The sequence below is a fragment of the Callithrix jacchus genome, chromosome 13 (genome assembly GCF_049354715.1).
Source record: "Callithrix jacchus isolate 240 chromosome 13, calJac240_pri, whole genome shotgun sequence".
In the NCBI taxonomy this organism is placed as follows: Eukaryota; Metazoa; Chordata; class Mammalia; order Primates; family Cebidae; genus Callithrix; species Callithrix jacchus.
Window position 1 is genome coordinate 85,125,204 of NC_133514.1, and position 21,690 is coordinate 85,146,893.

The 21,690-nt window shown below is 36.7% G+C and overlaps 1 protein-coding gene across 1 annotated transcript in view; it reads left to right on the forward strand.

The window, feature by feature from the left end:
• PIK3C3 (phosphatidylinositol 3-kinase catalytic subunit type 3) overlaps positions 1-21,690 on the forward strand; it is a 130,017-nt gene that overhangs the window by 81,990 nt on the left and 26,337 nt on the right. Inside the window, exons 17-21 of the mRNA XM_002757195.7 lie at positions 3,730-3,858; positions 4,446-4,515; positions 6,202-6,266; positions 8,946-9,030; positions 10,685-10,759. Coding sequence (XP_002757241.1) covers positions 3,730-3,858; positions 4,446-4,515; positions 6,202-6,266; positions 8,946-9,030; positions 10,685-10,759 — 424 coding nt within the window. The remainder of the gene's footprint in view (positions 1-3,729; positions 3,859-4,445; positions 4,516-6,201; positions 6,267-8,945; positions 9,031-10,684; positions 10,760-21,690) is intronic.

A 21,690-nucleotide genomic window follows, 5' to 3' on the forward strand; every position in this document is an offset into this window, starting at 1 on the left:
CTCCCAAACTGTTGGGATTATAGGCATGTGTCACCATACCCAATATAATATTTACTTTTTTGAGCTAATTGTTAATCGAGCCATAATTACTTTTCTTTATGTACTCTTTCTTTTTAAAGGGCAAATTGCAAACATATCATGCATTCATTCAGTTCATGAGTTCAGATGGTTAGATATGAGTCCCAGTTGACCTTTTTAACATTTCTCAGTCCAATATCTGTTCCTGTTGAAACTTAAGTTTTTTCTTATATTTTCAAGTGGCAATTATCTTTAGTCCTTAATAGCATACCAGGGTTGGTGTTTTTCCTATTGGCTGGCCACCAGTTCAGGTAGCAACAGCTGATGCAGCTGCCTTCTCTAATCAGGTTCAAAGGGCCAGTGTCCTGAGCATCATTGTCTGTCAACATCGTACTGAAAGATCTTTGTGAGACATGGTGTTTTATGTTTTGTGAGTCTCATGATAGAAAGGCATAGTTGCATTGAATATTACTTTGCACGAGTTAAGAAAGGGCTCATAGAACAACAACTAGTGTATATACAAAGGGTTGTAATTATAGTAGGAAATAGTTTATATTTTTTAAAAAGGTATGTTTCAAGGCAATCTAATATTTGATCACGGGTTGCAGCCCAGCTCATACAACTGCAACATAAGTTTCATAAAGCAGTACCTCACCTTAACTGGGTATTAGAGATGGTGAGTTGCTATTATTTTATACATTATCCTGTTGCTTTAATTTTTAAATTTTTAAATGTTGCTTACAACCTATTTAATTGGTTTTAAAACTCACTAACAGATTACAACCTGCAGTTTGAAAAATACTGGTGTTATAGTATGCAATTTGAAAATCCTGCTATAGGAGAGACAATGCACTATTTCTTAGTCTGTGCTTGCAGTCTACTGGAGACTGAAATGTAAAAAAGTAAAAAACTATGCACAAGGTAATAAACATTTAACAACTGGCATTCCTTTGGGCTAGAACTTTCAAAGAAGACCAGCTTCTAGTATTCTTGAATGCTAAGAACTCATCAAGAACAGTGAATTAAAAAAGTAATTTTACCATTTTTTTTCTAATCATGGTGGAAAAGAGTAAGACATACAGCAAGTGTTTTAAGAGTGGAGTATAATAGAAAATGTATCTGTCTCTATTGGTAGGTGTATTCTGGACTCATATTCTTTTTAATTATAAAGTAATATGATTATGTCTTATGAAATAAAATATGGGAGATATTTTTGATCTGAATATTCAGTCTTGATTATATTTCTTTCAACCCTTAGTATGTGGGCATTCTTAAAAATTTTGTGTTGGAGTTTAGGAATAATGGTTCTAAGGCACTTGCCACATGATATTAGTTATGTAGAATGTCTCTGTGTAGAGTTGCTACATAACTCTAAGTAATTCATACTCATTTTTGGCTCATGGATGCCTTTGCGAATCTGATGAAAGTCATGGATTATGCACTTTAGAAGACTGCCGATATGCTTACACATACACTGAAATTTCTGCATGCACTTGCAAGGGATCTATAGACTCCTATTGTCCTTCTATAAGCTCCTTAGAGCTGAAAAGACTAAGGACACTTGTTTCTAGTAGTTATAAAAGTAATTTTGTAGACCTTAGTGTAATAGCCAAAGCTGATACTCACGGGTAGTGGACCCCTTAAGGTACTGGGATGATTGCTAGTTTTCCTGTGGTTGTCTTCTGGCTTTAAATTTCAGATGAAATCTAAATTAGATGAAGTCTAATTGAATCTGAAAAAGGAAATCACAACAAAGATTCTCCTGCCTGTCATTTATCTTTAGGAAGATAACTTCCAATTATTGTTGAATTTTTGTGAACTAGGCTCAGGGTAATTTATAAAATACGTTTTCACCAGGAGTGATAAAAGGATATTCCAAATTTAAGGGAATTTAAAGTTCAGAATTTTGTTCCAACTAGAGTTTGTAAGTTTTAAACATATATTCTCTGAACCATTTTCCATGTTGTTGGTTTGTTTTCCCAGCATTTTATAGAAAAGTTTTTAAGCATACAGCAAAGTTGAAGGAATTTTATAGTAGACAACTGTGTACCTGCCACTTTAATTCTGTCATTAACATTTTGCCATTTATTTTTCACATCTCTTCATCCTTTTGTATGATGTTTTTTGGGCCATTATTTCTCTTGGTTATTACCATTTTATTATTGTTGTTGTTTTTAAATTTGTTTGACTCATTTGTTTTCTTTGGATTAATATATTTCACCAAATTTTTTTTTGTATACTTTCTTCTCAATGACCAAACTCAGTAGTGTTTCTCTCTCAGAACAATTTTCTGATTGTTTATCTCCAGAATCTCTCTCTTAGCATGCCATTTACATAAGGTTTTGTATGATTCCCCCTTTCTAAAGAGAATTTATTTTTTTGTTGATTTAAACATATACCTAAACTAATTTAGATAGTCATATAATTAAGGGAAGGACTCTAGGAAAACATAAAATTATTCCACAGTAAAAGATACAGATATTTGAAATCTCCTCTCATTTTATAAATGAGGAATTTGAGTCTTAAGTCTGCACAACTAGTATAGATTGAGCATCTTTAAACCAAAAATCCAAAATCTGAAACTTTTTGAGTGCTGACATGATGCCACAAGTGGAAAACCCTGCAACATGACTTTTTTTTTTTTGAGCCGGAGTTTCACTCTTGTTACCCAGGCTGGAGTGCAATGGCGCGATCTCGGCTCACCGCAACCTCCGCCTCCTGGGTTCAGGCAATTCTCCTGCCTCAGCCTCCCGAGTAGCTGGGATTACAGGCACGCACCGCCATGCCCAGCTAATTTTTTTGTATTTTTAGTAGAGACGGGGTTTCACCATGTTGACCAGAATGGTCTCGATCTCTTGACCTTGTGATCCACCCGTCTCGGCCTCCCAAAGTGCTGGGATTACAGGCTTGAGCCACCGCGCCCGGCCGCAACATGACTTTATGTCATGCATCCCAGCCAAAACACAGCCAGAATTTTGTTTCATGCACAAAATTACTAAAAATATTGTGTAAAATTACTTTCAGCCTATGTTGTATAGGGTGTAAATGAAACATAATTGAATTTCAAGTTTAAACTTGGGTCACATCCCCGAAGTACTTTATTATGCAAATATTCCAAAATCTGGGAAAGTCCAAAATCCAAAACACTTGCAAGCATTTCTGTTATGGGATACTCAACCTGTAATATACAGGGCTCTTGACTTTCCATCTGGTACATTGTTATGCTGATCTGGTTACATTGTTATGCTGTACTGTTTCACCTTGTTTATTCCAGTATACCTCTAAAAATAAAAATGTTGATAGATATATATGTGGAATGTCTGTATTATGCATGGTGCCAGACTGTTGACCTGTACAGTTTCTGAATGCCTTAGTAACTCTGCAGAGGAGATGTTATTTTTGTTTTACAGGCGAGGAAACACGTTAAAGAATACACGAGACTATCCTACTAGTACCTGGCAGAGCCTGGAATGTTTCAATCACATGACTAATTGTAGAGCTGGTGCCCCTTCCACCATGTAGTCTTCTGACTATTAGCTAGTTCATTGTTCTTTCTAATGTACCCTAATGTATCTCACTGACAACCCAACTTGTTTTTTGGGCCCTGTTTCCCTGTGTCTTTATCTTGTATATCAACATTTTCTTGTATGTATAGCAAATCTTTATGTATTAATTCAAGCCCAGATTTGAAATCAATATTTTATTTTCCAGAGTGCCCTTATGCCTGCACAGTTATTTTTTAAGACAGAAGATGGAGGCAAATATCCAGTTATATTTAAGCATGGAGATGATTTACGTCAAGATCAACTTATACTTCAAATCATTTCACTCATGGACAAGGTGAATATGACCTTAGGTTGATGGGGAACATTATTTCCTTTTAGAAGACTGTGGTTTAGTACATTTGCTGTTTATGGAACAGAAGTATTTGTAATATTCAGGTACGATCCTAGAAAGCTCAACAGAGTATGAGTGTAATACATGTGTTCTATAGTTTTTTTTTTCTCGATTAAGTTATGTAAATATGGGATTTAATAGTTTCCTTCCTCTTACACTATTAAATCTTTTTTTTTTTTTAATTCCATCTGTATCCCTGGCATTAAAAAGTACATGTTTGCCCATTTCCCTTTTTCTGAGCTCTAAAGTATTTTATGTACAGAAAGGACTGCATGAAGTGATAGGAAAAAGCCTATTGTTCACTGAAAACTGCTGACAGAGATTTGGAGTAGATGAAAAATTTAGCATCCCATCATCTAAGGTCTTAATAAATTTAATTTTAATGATCAAAGTTAAATTAATTAATATAAACTTAATTTCGGTTAACTTCCTAAATCTGTATCATATTAAACTGCTATACTATTTGCCCATAAAACTGTTTTTTAACAATCTTTACATTTGGTTAATATATTTTACCTTTTGATTAAAAGTTGTTACGGAAAGAAAATCTCGACTTGAAATTGACACCTTATAAAGTGTTAGCCACCAGTACAAAACATGGTGAGTGTATTTTAAATCATTATTGTTTAGTGTACATTGTGTGTACTTTGTCAAACTGAAAATTGTTGAGTCTGTTAGAGATACAAATAAATTTCATTTGTAGCACTGAAGACAAGTTGGACTTTCCTGCCTGTTTCCCTTCTGTCGTCTTTCCTGTTTGTCAGTAACTACTGGTTAATGTAGTTACTGAGAAACAGGATATTTCAGACAATCCTGACAATCCCGTAAACATAGACACACACACACACACACACACACACACACACACACACACACACAGAGTCAGACAGAACATGTAAGTCCTTTTGAGATGAATAATCTCTGGAAGTTTGGTATAAGATTTCCTGGGAATGCTTGGCTAATGCTTACTGTAAATTCCATAGTCTTGCTACCTTTCTAGCTTTATACCAGTAGTTACTGAGAAACAAAACATGCACTGTAGGTTTTCTATTCTTCCTCTGGCCACTCACAAATCTTTTTGATGCCCTAATTACTCTTCAAGTGCAAATATGCATCTTTACTATCCTGCAAAAATTCATTTGTTAGCTTTCATTTTCTCTTGGGACAAAGACCCAAAAAACCTTTACCTAGCTTCTAAGTGCTAGGTAAAGCTACCTAGCTTCTAAGATATAGTGTGACACACCCTATATCTATCTTTCAAGCCTCTTCCTTTTGCCACTCTTCCCCTGCATCCTAGGTTTTAGCCATACTGGCTGCCTTGTTTTATCTAATGCATTGTGCTCTAAGGCCTTCACATACACTGTGATCATTGTCTAAGACATTGATTGCTCCATGGCCTGTTAACTTTATTATCCCTGAAAACATGGCTCAAATGATAGATGTCCTTCAATCCCTACTGTAAGTTACGTCTCCTTATGTTACTTCCTTTCATTGGACCTTATATTCATAGTATTTATCTCAGTGAAGTTTATAAGCTTTAAGATCCATGAAGGCAGTGTCAAGCATCTATTTTGGCTTACTTGGCAAATTTCTTCCTACATGGTAGAGAAAGAATAAATGAATTAATGCCAGCTATTCTGTATTTATGATGTAAGAATAAATGAGATCTTTCTTACTCTAGAGGAGTATACAGTCTCCTAATTTGCATGCAATTTATTATCCTGTAATGCTTACCAGAATCAGATCATGATAGTTTATGATCTTGAAATATTGTTTCCTTCATTCAACTTTTTTTTTTTAATATATCCATTGTTTTATGCTTCTATTGTCTTCAGATTTAGCAGACTGAGTTTTTCTCATTCTCATTCTGACCTCTCTCCCCTCCTTTTTTTTTTTTTTTTGATAGTTTAAGAAATTTACATATCTGTCATTACCAGTAAATGACACAAGATGGAATGTTAGACAAAAGGAGCCATTGCATACAGTTTTACATACGGCATTTAGGGTTAGGGGATTGTATTCCACGAGTCTGGATATCTTACGGTGATTTTAAATTTGGAATATTTTAATTGGTACATGTTGTAAGTCTACAGAAAAAAGAAAAAGTTTTCTTATAGGTACTGTGACATAAATGCCAGTGTAAACTTAATATTGTGTACATATATTTTTAAGTTGTTCAGCTATGGAATGCATTCATTTACAGATGAAGATTATTCTTAACAGAAGCTTTATTTTCATTTCTTAACCAGTAGCAATGCTTAATGCAATGCATACATTTCTGTGTAGGCTTCATGCAGTTTATCCAGTCAGTTCCTGTGGCTGAAGTTCTTGATACAGAGGGAAGCATTCAGGTATGGTATCAATAAAGAGTATGCAATTTATGAATATATTCTTGTCATAAAAAAATTCAGTCTTTATAACGTAGAGTTAAAAATGAAAGTCTCCTTTTGCCATTTTTTTTTCTGCTAGTTTTTTTCTTCCTTTATTCAGAAGTAAGCCTGTTCTCAGTTGAAGATTTTTCCATTTATTACACACAGATACTCAGTTCCTTGAACAGTGCATTGCATATCAAGGGATCAGGCATTAATTGGTGAACACAGCCTGGCCAACATGGTGAAACCCTATCTCCACTAAAAACACAAAACTCAGCCAGGCGCAGTGGCATGTACCTATAGTCCCAGCTACTTCGGAGGCTAAGGCAGGAGAATTGCTTGAACCTGGGAGGTGGAGGCTGCAGTGAACTGAGATCACATTATTGCACTCCATCCTGGGTGAGAGAGTAAGACTGTGTCAAAAAAAAAAAAGAGTTAATTGGTGAAGAAATTAAAATTCGTTAATGTTTATATTTGCATTATTTCCCAAGTATGGAGAGGTTGTAATTTATTTGACATTAATTGATGGGAGCTTTGATTATTTCCATCAAGTTTTTGTTACTCAGAGCACTGCTATCATGATATTGTTGCTCATCCATCTTTTGTATAATTATTTAAGACCCCTATCCTCTCCCTCCAATCTGTTGCTCCCCTTTAATAGGAGAAAAGGTGAGTGGTTCCTGGGACAAAGAAATGTATATCTTTGGAGCTTTTTTACCCTTTGAATACATGTATTAGTTGTAACATCTTAATGGTTTATTTTTGTATTTTTTAAATATAATTTTTCTATTCTCCCATGTAAGAAAAAGGTATGTAATTCAAACAAAAATCGATAGACCTGAGATCAAAGATAATACATAGAAGGACTTGGTAGAGGATATTTGATACAGTGTGTTTTTGCCTTTCCCTATTTAATTGTTGCATTTATTCAGTATGAAAGTTAGATTTGTAGAAAATTATTATTCTGATTCTTGTGCAAAGCAGGTGCTTATTGTGTTTTTGATTTGGAGTGCAGTCAGATGCAGTGGATAAAAGCTCAGGCAAGACATCAATCTGCCTAGAATTGAATTCCACCTGTGTAACTTTCCAGCTCTGTAACCTTGAGTGAACTGCAGAGAAGAGTTAACATAGGGCTAAGGTTGCTATCTCTGGAAAGCCCTCCTTGCCAGGAGATTGGTCATTGGCTTTCAGCGTGTTCCCTTTGCTTCCTAATTGAGAAGGGTGGTTCACTGTGCCTAGATTCTTTGCTCAAATAATGTGCTTTCTACTCAAAAACCCGCTTTCCTCCTGGGAGTCTGGAATTTTATAGCAGCTAGACAGAAGGTGGCTGGGTGACCGGTTCTTGATAAAACCTTGAGTTCTAAGCCTCTAATGAGCTTCCCTTGGCAGGAACACTGTACCCATGTTACTGCTTTTTATTTTTTTATCTTTGGCTATTGGAGAAGAAGCTCAGTGTGTCTCTTTACAGGACAGAGATGGATATGAATGAATTTCTCTAGATTTTTTTCTGTATGTGATTTCCAGGTTGATTCTATTGTGTATCCTCTCTCTGTAACAAACTTTAGTCATGGTACAACTACATCTTTTGCCTGTAAGACCTTGTAGCAAGTCAAACCTGTCAGTGGTCCTGGGAACCCCTTTAATATTCCATTCAAAACACAGTTTTTCCATCTGTAAAATTTGGGTATGACCCATGTTACTCTAGCATTGTTCTGAAGAGGACATAAAGTATACTTAAAGTTTTTAACATGGGTCCTAATTGCCATCATTGTTTCACAAGTTTTTTTTTTTTTTATTTGTTGTTTTGTTTAATTATGATTTAATAAAATGAAAACACAATTTGTGAATTGGTGAACACAATTTACAACAGATTTATAAAATGAAAACAGTTACACCTTGATTCTTGACTGCACATCTAATCTGTGTAAGTCATTTAGCTGGGTGATAGATCATGTTCAGCTTTATTTGGTAATTCAGAGTTGTTTTTTGCTAATTAAAAGTTGTTTTCCAAAATAGTTACACTTCTCGTGTTTCTCCTTACTGCACATCTTTGCCAAATCTTAGTGTTGCCAAATGTCAAACTCTTACCTCATTTTGGTTTGTTCGCATTCCCCTGATTATCCATAAGATTGAACATATGAAAATATGTGTAAAGGCCATTTGTTTCTTCTGTGAAGTGCTTGTTCACATCCTCCTGTGGCCCGTGTTCCTGTTGGGTTGTTTGTGTGTTTCTTACTGATCTAGTTCTAGGAGTTTTTAAAATATATTCCAGATACCAATCCTTTGTCAGACATACAGGGCGTACCAAAAAGGTGAAAGCATAGGATAAACTTATTTTGTAGTAGGACATTAATTGTGTTTTCAAATAATGTGCTCTGTGGTTTTTCTTTTTTTTCTTTTTTTATCCTTTAAATGTAAAAGAATAGATTCAGTTGGTAATCTGGGGGAAAAATTAGACACAGTTTCTCAATAGAGAAAACTATTCTAGACCCTGGAAACTCTAGTGTATTTATTGTACTCTTAACAATTATTTTGTTTGGTCAGCCCCTCTTATACTGTATTTTGATTAAGCTAGACTCTTGTTGGCCATTATTTATAGTTTCAAAACATGTAATTTGTTTATACTTAATTTCTAAACATATAAGTAATGTCTTTCAGAACTTTTTTAGAAAATATGCACCAAGTGAGAATGGGCCAAATGGGATTAGTGCTGAGGTCATGGACACTTACGTTAAAAGCTGTGGTAAGTTTTTCAGGCTATTACTTTCCATTGATATGTTCAAATAAGAGCAGCCCATCCTGACATTGCCATATCATATACATTTAGAACATGTTAATGTTTAAATGCTCTCTAGGAAGAGTAAAAGATAAATGTTGATTAAAGTACTCATTAATGCTTTGACATAATAGTAGTAACAAGTTGTAAATTCTATTTAGTCTTTCATGGATATATCTTTGCAATCATTAAACTATTTTATAATTACAATTCATCTCTTCCTGGAAGCTGTTAATTTTCCATTAGATGTTCTCTGTTTTTGAATAACAGAAACTAAGTAGGTTATGGGAAAAGTCTCAATCAGAAATAATTGTGCTTTAGATAAAGTTTAAGAGCGGAGATAATGGTGCTTCATTAAGAGGATGCCTTCATAGTATTTTATAGTCAGTACTTATGGTCCATTCCTAGAAATAAGTAAGCAGTAGTAGTATTATCTAGAAATAAATAATAGGTGACATAGGGATTAATTTTTATTCTTTAGTCATTTATGCCTAACATCATGAAAGCTTATATTCTAAAGGATTTTTTTTCATTTTCTTGTATTTATTTTTATTTTTATTTCCTGGAAACAGGGTCACACTCTGTCACCCAGGCTGACTGAAGTGCAGTGGCGCAATCATGGCTCACTGCAGCCTCGACCTCCCAGGTTCAGGTGATTCTCCTACCTCAGCCTGCCACGTACCTGGGACTGTAGGAGGCATGTGCCACCACACCCGGCTAATTTTTTTGTATTTTTTATAGAGATGGAGTTTTGGCATGTTGCCCAGCTGGTCCCAAACTCCTGGGCTCAAATGATCACCTGCCTCAGCCATGCAAGTGCTAACATTGCAGGCATGAGCCACCATGCCAGCATGTTTATTTCTTTACTCTTAAGTTTTTTTTGTTATAACTAGATTGTTTAAGGGAGGATTGATAAAGGAGTTGACACTAGAGTTGATCCCTGAATGACTTAGGATATATGATATGTTATACCTGTTTTATATAAGTGCTATGTTTATGTTTATGTTCATATTTATGCCTATACTTAAGCTGGGAGAGCAGGAAGAGGGCTTTCCAGTTAGTTGTTAAAACTATATTTAAGCTGGCATGTTATTTTATGGTTTAGAAGTTGCTTTCTTATATGTAATATGTTTGCGTTTTTCACAACACTCCTCTGAAGTCACTTTCCAAATTATATTGGACCTTATTCTCAAATGTATTCTTGATGATACATTTTTGTCTGAAAAGCAGAAAGAAAATGAACTTTGAGAATATGGAAATAAAACTGTGTTTGTATATATTAGAATCCTTTATAGTTTTAATTCTTATTTTTACTATAGGAATGTAAACATATATTACATGTAACCGAATTTGCTCATAAACATGATTACATGCAGTATTTAAAGACTTAAAAATGCTGAAGCTTTTGAGAGAAAATTTTCCCCCTCTGTATTGTTTTACATAGTACTTTGAGTTTCAAGTGACAGACTCTTCATAAAGATCGCATATTGAGAATTTAGATGAAAAATCAGAGAAATTAGAAAACAAACTTATATTAACATTGTACAAACTACTCTCATATTCAGTAGAATGTATAACCTGGTTTGCATTTGTTTTCATTTTTTTTTAACTGTTATTGCAGCTGGATATTGCGTGATCACATATATACTTGGAGTTGGAGACAGGCACCTGGATAACCTTTTGCTAACAAAAACAGGTAACAGTTAATGGCTAGACATACATTTTATATGCCCATGGTTTTTACCCCTGAATCTATTTACTAACAAGATAAGTTGCATAAGTGAAGATAAATCAGAATCTTAAAAATTCCTTTAATGTTACCTTGGGGAAAGTCCTTTCCCTTGTAAGAACTGCTTTAGTAGTAATCCTACAAATGGTCATTTTGCCCATATTTCTGTACTTGAAATGCCTCTTTTTTTTTTTTCCTTACTTTTATTTTTTTTATTTATTTTTTATTGCATTTTAGGTTTTGGGGTACATGTGCAGAGCATGCAATACAGTTGCATAGGTACACACATGGCAGTGTGTTTTGTTTGCTTTCTCCCCTTCACCCACATTTGGCATTTCTCCCCAGGCTATCCCTCCCCACCTCCCCCTCCCACTGGCTCTCCCCTTTTCCCCCCAATAGACCCCAGTGTATAGTACTCCCCTCTCTGTGTCCATGTGTTCTCATTTTTCATCACCCGCCTATGAGTGAGAATATGCGGTGTTTCATTTTCTGTTCTTGTGTCAGTTTGCTGAGAATGATGTTCTCCAGATTCATCCTTGTCCCTACAAACGACACGAACTCACCATTTCTGATTGCTGCATAATATTCCACGGTGTATATGTGCCACATTTTCCCAATGCAGTCTATCATCAATGGGCATTTGGCTTGATTCCAGGTCTTTGCTATTGTAAACAGTGCTGCAGTGAACATTCGTGTGCATGTGTCCTTATAGTAGAACGATTTATAGTCCTTTGGATATATACCCAGTAATGGGATTGCTGGGTCAAATGGAATTTCTATTTCTAAGGCCTTGAGGAATTGCCACACTGTCTTCCACAACGGTTGAACTAATTTACACTCCCACCAAGAGTGTAAAGGTGTTCCTTTTTCTCCACATCCTCTCCAGCATCTGTTGTCTCCAGATTTTTTAATGATCGCCATTCTAACTGGCGTGAGATGGTATCTCAATGTGGTTTTGATTTGCATCTCTCTGATGACCAGTGACGATGAGCATTTTTTCATATGATTGTTGGCCTCATATATGTCTTCTTTCGTAAAGTGTCTGTTCATATCCTTTGCCCACTTTTGAATGGGCTTGTTTGTTTTTTTCCTGTAAATCTGTTTGAGTTCTTTGTAAATTCTGGATATCAGCCCTTTGTCAGATGGGTAAACTGCAAAAATTTTTTCCCATTCTGTTGGTTGCCGATTCACTCTAGAGACTGTTCCTTTTGCCGTGCAGAAGCTGTGGAGTTTCATTAGGTCCCATTTGTCTATTTTGGCTTTTGTTATCAATGCTTTTGGTGTTTTGTTCATGAAGTCCTTGCCTACTCCAATGTCCTGGATGGTTTTGCCTAGATTTCTTTCTAGGGTTTTTATGGTGCCAGGTCTTATGTTTAAGTCTTTAATCCATCTGGAGTTAATTTTGGTGTAAGGTGTCAGGAAGGGGTCCAGTTTCTGCTTTCTGCACATGGCTAGCCAGTTTTCCCAGCACCATTTGTTGAACAGGGAATCCTTTCCCCATTGCTTGTTTTTGTCGGGTTTATCAAAGATTGGATGGTTGTAGATATGTTGTGTTGCCTCTGATGCCTCTGTTCTGTTCCATTGGTCTATATCTCTGTTTTGGTACCAGTACCATGCTGTTTTGATTACTGTAGCCTTGTAGTATAGTTTGAAATCCGGTAGTGTGATGCCCCCCGCTATGTTCTTTTTGCTTAGAATTGACTTGGCTATGCGGGCTCTCTTTTGGTTCCATATGAAGTTCATGGTGGTTTTTTCCAGTTCTGTGAAGAAAGTCAATGGTAGCTTGATGGGTATAGCATTGATTCTGTAAATTACTTTGGGCAGTATAGCCATTTTTATGATATTAATTCTTCCTAACCATGAACATGGAATGTTTCTCCATCTGTTTGTGTCCTCTCTGATTTCGTTGAGCAGTGGTTTGTAGTTCTCTTTGAAGAGGTCCCTTACGTTCCTTGTGAGTTGTATTCCAAGGTATTTTATTCTTTTTGTAGCAATTGCGAATGGCAGTTCGCTCTTGATTTGGCTTTCTTTAAGTCTGTTATTGGTGTAGACGAATGCTTGTGATTTTTGCACTTTGATTTTATATCCTGAGACTTTGCTGAAGTTGTTTATCAGTTTCAGGAGTTTTTGGGCTGAGGCGATGGGGTCTTCTAGGTATACTATCATGTCGTCTGCAAATAGAGACAATTTGGCTTCCACCTTTCCTATTTGAATACCTTTTATTTCTTTTTCTTGCCTGATTGCTCTGGCTAGAACTTCCAGTACTATATTGAATAGGAGTGGTGAGAGAGGGCATCCTTGTCTAGTGCCAGATTTCAAAGGGAATGCTTCCAGTTTTTGCCCATTCAGTATGATATTGGCTGTTGGTTTGTTATAAATAGCTTTTATTACTTTGAGATACGTTCCATCGATACCGAGTTTATTGAGGGTTTTTAGCATAAAGGGCTGTTGAATTTTGTCAAATGCCTTCTCTGCGTCAATTGAGATAATCATGTGGTTTTTGTTTTTGGTTCTGTTTATGTGGTGAATTACGTTGATAGACTTGCGTATGTTGAACCAGCCTTGCATCCCCGGGATGAATCCTACTTGATCATGATGAATAAGTTTTTTGATTTGCTGTTGCAGTCGGCTTGCCAGTATTTTATTGAAGATTTTTGCATCTATGTTCATCATGGATATTGGCCTGAAGTTTTCTTTTCTTGTTGGGTCTCTGCCGTGTTTTGTTATCAGGATGATGTTGGTGTCATAAAATGATTTGGGAAGGATTCCCTCTTTTTGGATTATTTGGAATAGTTTTAGAAGGAATGGTACCAGCTCCTCTTCGTGTGTCTGGTAGAATTCGGCTGTGAACCCGTCTGGACCTGGGCTTTTTTTGTGTGGTAGGCTCTTATTTGCTGCCTCGACTTCTCCCCTTGTTATTGGTCTATTCATAGTTTCAGCTTCCTCCTGGTTTAGGCTTGGGAGGACACAGGAGTCCAGGAATTTATCCATTTCTTCCAGGTTTACTAGTTTATGTGCATAGAGTTGTTTGTAATATTCTCTGATGATGGTTTGAATTTCTGTGGAATCTGTGGTGATTTCCCCTTTATCATTTTTTATTGCATCTATTTAGTTGTTCTCTCTTTTCTTTTTAATCAATCTGGCTAGTGGTCTGTCTATTTTGTTGATCTTTTCAAAAAACCAGCTCTTGGATTTATTGATTTTTTGGAGGGTTTTTCGTGTCTCAATCTCCTTCAGTTCAGCTCTGATCTTAGTTATTTCTTGTCTTCTGCTGGGTTTTGAGTTTTTTTGATCTTGCTCCTCTAGCTCTTTCAATTTTGATGATAGGGTGTCAGTTTTGGATCTCTCCATTCTCCTCATATGGGCACTTATTGCTATATACTTTCCTCTAGAGACTGCTTTAAATGTGTCCCAGAGATTTTGGCATGTTGTGTCTTCGTTCTCATTGGTTTTGAAGAACTTCTTTATTTCTGCCTTCATTTCGTTGTTTATCCAGTCAACATTCAAGAGCCAGTTGTTCAGTTTCCATGAAGCTGTGCGGTTCTGGGTTGGTTTCTGAATTCTGAGTTCTAACTTGATTGCACTATGGTCTGAGAGGCTATTTGTTATGATTTCAGTTGTTTTGCATTTGCTGAGCAGTGCTTTACTTCCAATTATGTGGTCAATTTTAGAGTAGGTGTGATGTGGTGCTGAGAAGAATGTATATTCTGTGGATTTGGGGTGGAGAGTTCTGTAAATGTCTATCAGGTTTGCTTGCTCCAGGTCTGAGTTCAAGCCCTGGATATCCTTGTTGATTTTCTGTCTGGTTGATCTGTCTAATATTGACAGTGGAGTGTTAAAGTCTCCCACTATTATTGTGTGGGAGTCTAAGTCTCTTTGTAAGTCGTTAAGAACATGCCTTATGTATCTGGGTGCTCCTGTATTGGGTCCATATATGTTTAGGATCATTAGCTCTTCTTGTTGTATCGATCCTTTTACCATTACGTAATGGCCTTCTTTGTCTCTTTTGATCTTTGTTGCTTTAAAGTCTATTTTATCAGAGATGAGAATTGCAACTCCTGCTTTTTTTTGCTCTCCATTTGCTTGGTAAATCTTCCTCCATCCCTTTATTTTGAGCCTTTGTGTATCCTTGCATGTGAGATGGGTTTCCTGGATACAGCACACTGATGGGTTTTGGATTTTTATGTAATTTGCCAGTCTGTGCCTTTTTATTGGTGCATTTAGTCCATTTACATTTACGGTTAATATTGTTATGTGTGAATTTGATACTGCCATTTTGATGCTAGCTGGCTGTTTTGCCCATTAGTTGTTGTAAATTCTTCATTATGTTGATGCTCTTTAGCGTTTAGTGTGATTTTGGAATGGCTGGTACTGGTTATTCCTTTCTATGTGTAGTGCCTCTTTCCGGAGCTCTTGTAAAGCAGGCCTGGTGGTGACAAAATCTCTGAGTACTTGCTTGTTCGCAAAGCATTTTATTTTTCCTTCACTTCTGAAGCTCAGTTTGGCTGGATATGATATTCTGGGTTAAAAATTCTTTTCTTTAAGAATGTTGAATATTGGCCCCCACTCTCTTCTGGCTTGTAGAGTTTCTGCCGAGTAATCTGCTGTGAGTCTGATGGGCTTCCGTTTGTGGGTGACCCGACCTTTCTCTCTGGCTGCCCTTAGTATTTTCTCCTTTATTTCAACCTTGTTGAATCTGACGATTATGTGCCTTCGGGTTGCTCTTCTTGCGGAATATCTTTCTGGTGTTCTCTGTATTTCCTGTGATTGAGTGTTGACCTGTCTTGCTAGGTGGGGGAAATTTTCCTGGATAATGTCCTGAAGAGTATTTTCCAGCTGGGATTCATTCTCTTCGTCACATTCTGGTACACCTATCAAACGTAGGTTAGGTCTCTTCACATAGTCCCACATTTCTTGGAGACTTTGTTCATTCCTTTTTGCGCTTTTTTTCTCTGCTCTTGGTTTCTCGTTTTATTTCAATGAGTTGATCTTCGACTTCTGATATTCTTTCTTCTGCTTGGTCAATTCGGCTATTGAAACTTGTGCATGCTTCGCGAAGTTCTCGTATTGTGTTTTTCAGCTCCTTTAATTCATTCATATTCCTCTCTAAGTTATCCATTCTTGTTATCATTTCCTCGAATCTTTTTTCATATCTTTTTTCAAGGTTCTTAGTTTGTTTGCATTGATTTAAAACATGTTCTTTTAGCTCACAAAAGTTTTTCATTATCCACCTTCTGAAGTCTAATTTCGTCATTTCATCAAAGTCATTCTCCGTCCAACTTTGTTCCCTTGCTAGTGAGGAGTTTTGGTCCTTTCTAAGAGGCGAGGTGTTCTGGTTTCAGGTGTTTTCCTCCTTTTTGCACTGGTTTCTTCCCATCTTTGTGGATTTATCCACCTGTCGTCTGTGTAGTTGCTGACTTTTCGATTGGGTCTCTGAATGGACACCCAGATTGTTGATGATGAAGTATTTCTGTTACTTGGTTTTCCTTCTACCAGTCTAGCCCCTTCACTGTACGACTGCTTAGGTCCACTCCAGGCCCTGCTTGTCTGGGGTGCACCTATAGCAGCTGCGGAGCAGTGAGGGGTGCTACCAGTTTCTTTTTCTGCTATCTTTGTCCTAGAATGATGCCTGCTAAATGTCAGTCTTTTGGATATAGAGGGGTCAGGGAGCTGCTTGAGGAGACAGTCTGTACTTTATAGGAGCTCAATTGCTGAGCTGTGAGCTCTATTGTTCATTCAGGGCTGTTAGGCTGCTATGTTTAGTTCTGCTGCAACAGAACTCATTAAAAAACCCCTTTTTTTCCCAGCTGCTCTTTCTGAAGGGGTTGGGGCTTTGCTTTTGAGTGTCTGCTGTGCTGTCCTGCCCAGCTAGGAGGCAGTCTAGTCACTATTTGCCTGCCGAGGCTCTGCCCTGCTGGTGTGAGGTTCGTCCTGTTGCTGCAGGCTCTGCCCTTCTGCTGTGGTCTCCGCCCTGCAGCCGTGGGCTATGCCCTGCGGCGGAGTCTCTCTGTTGTACCAGGTTGCCTCGGCAACGGCAGGCTGCATCAGCAATGGGCGTGTACCTCAGTAGGGGCTGATTGCCTCAGTAATGGCGGACGCCCCTCCCCCACGGAGCTGCGTTTTAAGGGAACCTCCTCACCGGGAGCGTTTGGAATCGCCGTTTTGTTTGTCGCACTGCGCCACCCCAAACGCTGTGGCCCTGGAATCTCCTGGGCTGGCTCACTGTCCAAGCCCCATTCAGTCTCAAGTTCAGCCCTCTCAGGACTCAGTTTGCCGGTTCAACAGGGCACCCGTAACAGTGCGCTTTTGTATGGAGCGCTGTGGAGCGCCTCTGCGCTCTGGCGCGGGCCGCAGCGGCACCGGCTGCCGGCTACACCAGCCAAAACCTCTGCCTGACATCCCGCGTCTCTTTTATACCTGAGAATTTCCCCGTTCTGTGGGCAACTAAGATCCGTCTGGAAATGCGTCCCCGACTCACCCTCTCCACGCATCCAGCGAGAGCTTCAATCCTGGGTTGTTCTCACAGCGCCATCTTGAGTCCTCTCCCGAAATGCCTCTTTTTATGTAAAGCCCATAATGTATACAAGCAGCTTAATCTCTTGCTGTATAGCTCTAGTTAGATTGTTAAAATGCCCTTTCTCTTACAAAGTGTGCTTAATTCACTTTAATATCTTTGATTATTTACTTTTCTCCTTGGAGTTCTATGGAATAAACATCCTCAGCCTGCTTTGTCCTGACAACTCTTTAGCCCTGCATATTTATCTTTATGCATACAACTTCCAGACTTAGAGCCTTCTACCTTGGTCTGTTTCATTAACTTCAAATTGAAATATCGAACTCCTTACTTGAAATTCTCAGTGTATATGGCCAGTTGTAAAAGATTGTCTCTTCCTCCTCTACCTGCCTAAATGCCGCTCCTCACCTCATTTTCCCATTTTAATAGATAGCATCATCGTCCACCCAGTTGTTCAAGCTCCAGACCTCAGAGCCCTTCTTAATATGTCTGGTGGCCTTATCTCACATAGTGAACCTATTAGCAAATCTTGTCTACTCCTAAACTCCAAAATACATCATGAAGTTACCCACTGTCTTCATTTTCACTACTCTTACCCCACTTGAAGTGACCAATATATGTTGCCTAAACAATCTGAATGAAATCTGAACTCTTTACTGGGGCCTTGTGGCTTGTCCAGGCAGGTCTTTTGTCTCAAAGTCAGACCATTCTTGCCTCAGGCAAGAGCCTTTGTTGTTTTCTCTTTCTGGAAAGTTTTTTATTCAGATCTTTGCAGGGCTGACTTTAGTTATTAATTTGAAGTTCTAATGACCTCTCTTTGGAGAAGCCCTTTCTAACTCCTTGATCTGTAATAACATATCTACCTGTTCCTCCAAAGCTCTCTACTTATTACTGTTTCGTTTATAGCATTTATCACCAGCTGGTTACCTTTTTTGTTTAATTCAACAACTAGTTATTGAACACATAGTAGATGCTGAGAATAGCAAAGTTAACAGAACAGACAGAAAGTCTTGCTCTCCTAGAGTTTGTTGAATGCTTATCATCTTCTCCCATTCAGATGCAAGTTCCATGAGAGCAGGAACCTCTGTCTGTTGGGGTTACCACCATGCCTCCAGACCTTGAGCAACACCTAGCTAAAGTGTTTTTATATTCAGTTTTTAATTAGTACTATACAAAGACTTTTTATAACATATATAAAATGTAACTTAAAACCGCTTTGAAATAGAGACTCAGTAAAAATGACTAGAAACACAAAATTATTTTATATTCATTTTTTAATTATTACTTATGAAAAATCATCTGTGTTAGAACTTGCATGTGTGATGTTATATCTGTGTCAAAGCCAGTCAGTCTCCTTAATAACCAAGACCAAAAGAATATAATCAGATTGTCATGGAAATTCTTGGCTGATTTGCTAGTTTAGCAGAGAATATTTATAAAAAATTATGGTGTGTTTGGAGAGAATTATAATTTGGAAGTTTTCATGTGTTATTTTCATTAGTTCTTCTTTATTGATTGAGTCTTTTAACCACAAGAATCAAGCAACCAAAATGATTCCATTTGTTTCTAGGTTGTAATCATTTATAACTACAATGGAATTCTTCAATATAAAAAGTAGTATTACAACTGTAATGTTATATTCAAAAATTCTACTTGATTCTTTAACAAAAATTGATAATCAGATAGTGTGAAAGACCTTTTTCTGTTGGACTTTGAAAAGTGCCCTTGTGTATGTGTATTTGTGTCGCGGGGTTGGGGGGGATATTTAAGAGTTAAGACCGAAAGAAGAAATCTATGTAATATACTTTTTTGGCCCAGTTCTCAGTTACTTTTTAATGGAAATTGAATTCAATTTCAGAAACAGAAGCTTTAAGCTTTTGTTAATCGTTTTCCACTAGAGGGTGCTCCATATTTGCTTTTTAAAAACTAAAACTTAACCCTAAAATGTGCATAAATGTAAGATGCACTTTTTTTTCTGTTAAAACAGCAGTTCATGTTTTCTTAACTGCTCTGTAATTATTTCATCCAGTTACACTATGCAGTTAGCATTTTAAATCTTTCTTATTAGGATGCATATTTTCAAGTTTTTAGTTTTGGTTTGGATGAAATTAGATTCTGTAAGGAAAGACTGAGTATTGTCAAGACAAGTAGAAGTGTAATGCATTCCTCAACTTGTAACGATTTATAATTAATTTTAAAAATTTTGTGTTTCTGGTCATTTTTACTGAGTCTCTATTTCAAAGTGGTTTTAAGTTACAGTTTATATATGGTTCTAAAAGCCTTTGTATAGTTCAAAGTGAATTTTGAATGTGGTTTATTGCAGGAAATACATTTCAATGTTTTTAGTTTAAAAATGCCTTGACTGTCATGAGGAATTGGCCATTGTATATTTTGAGTTCATTATGCCTTCAAATTGAAAACTTTGGGTTCTTTTACATAACTCTCCAGTCTTTCAGTAGCTGATGGAGTGTTTTTTTAATATATCAAGTAACATTATTCTTATTCTACCAAATAAGACACCTTTGTTTTCTGTTCTCATTGCCAGCCTGAGCAGGTGTAGAGTCTAAGATTCTGCTTTAGATTAAAGTGGTTTTGAACTGTAATCAGACTTCCACTGTATCATCTGTGTCTAGTTCTTTGATATGGGGGACGGAGTAGAAGAAGGAGACATACAGATTTCACTTCACTGATATTTTGGGGGGACTTACCCCAGACAAACTATTCCACCCTATAAATATAGATGATCCAGCTAAGAAATATAAATAGAAAATGATCCAGCTAAGAAATCTTGGCATGTGAAAGAAAATTATTCACTGCATATAGAGAACGTCAAAATCTATACAAGAGTAATCTTCTGAAATGCAAAATATTAGTCCCAATTATGGATTTCCCAGACATTTTTTTTGGCCCGTGCTTTGTCTTGAATACTTTTAGCTTGGTTGAAGTATACACAACTGGTGCAGCAGAGGGCGCTGTGTATCCATCATAAATGTAAAAGTATGGTGATTTTATTGTCAGGTGATTATAATGCTGTTTTCTTGAAACAAATTTGGGGTGAATAATATTTTACTTATTAGTGCATTACTGTAGATTTTTAAAATTATTATTACTATAGACTTCTTTGGACAAGAAATTACAAAGTTTAAGCTGTAATGTGGTGTTGAAAATATAGTAGACTTTTTACCCCAGAGTTATTGTCCTTAGGAGAAGCTTTAAAAAGCTTACTTAGGGTAATTAGTTGTGACAGGATTCAAACAAAACACAGTTTGAGTTTATCCCAGCTCTTTGGAGAATGGTTAATTTTTGTTTTTAATTTTGAGAATTTGAGGAAAGGGGAAGCAGTATAACTGAAAAATATGCTCATTGCTTATGGTGTACTTTTTAATACAATCAGTATTTGAAATTCATTTGTAAATAACTGAAAAGCGTTCACAAAAGTAAACAGGGAACTGGTATTTGTACTAAATGGAAAGTTCATTGTGAGTCCTAAGGATGGCCCTCCTAATCTTGAGTTGCCATTTGTGAGAGACGTAGTGGCTTTTTTGTCTGCCTTGCCACTTTAGAGTAATAACCTTTGAACCTTTTGTCAGAAAGCTCAAAGTAAAGAAAAATGGTTATTCTTATTGTAATCTTAATTGGACATTTTCTTTCTCAATATAGCTCCTGTAATACAGTTCTCTAGAGGGATAAAACTAATGGAAGGTATATCTATAATGTGGGAGTTAATACTGAATAAACTCCCCATATGCAGTACTATTAATTCTGCAAATACAGATTTTGCTGTAAGAATAAATTGCTGTTTGCTGCCTTCTTTGTTTCCAAGTTTAGTGGTAGGACAATAGGAAAGATGTAACATTCACATAAGACAAAAGGCATTTTATGGAAAAATGGCAAATAAATGTCAGATTATATATTTAAAAAATCAAATGGGAAACTCACTGGAGTAGGCTGTCAGGGAGGAATTTCTGGAGTTGGGAATTATATGGAATCTTTAAAAGATAGAGTTTGGATTATAGGGAACAGCAAAAGAAAGTCAAGTAGAAGGGGAGAGTAAGCAGAGGCATGGAAAGAGAATGAATGTAGTTTTGACATTGGTCACGTTCAATTATTAGGTAAACAAAATGGAAATTTAAAATAAACTTTACCATTAAACACTGTCAAAGAGAATAGTGCATATTCTGTTTAATCGAAGAATGACAAATGCCTCAAACTACTGTTTTTTAAGTAAGTTCATGTTATTTATCTAAATAACAGGAAAATTTAATTAGCACCTCTTATTCCCTGTGTTTTTCAGGTTGGGGACAAAAGAAGGTTAACAACCAGTTTGTTTTATGTATACTTTATTTCTTGACTGTTTAAAGTGATAGATTTGAATAAGATCATA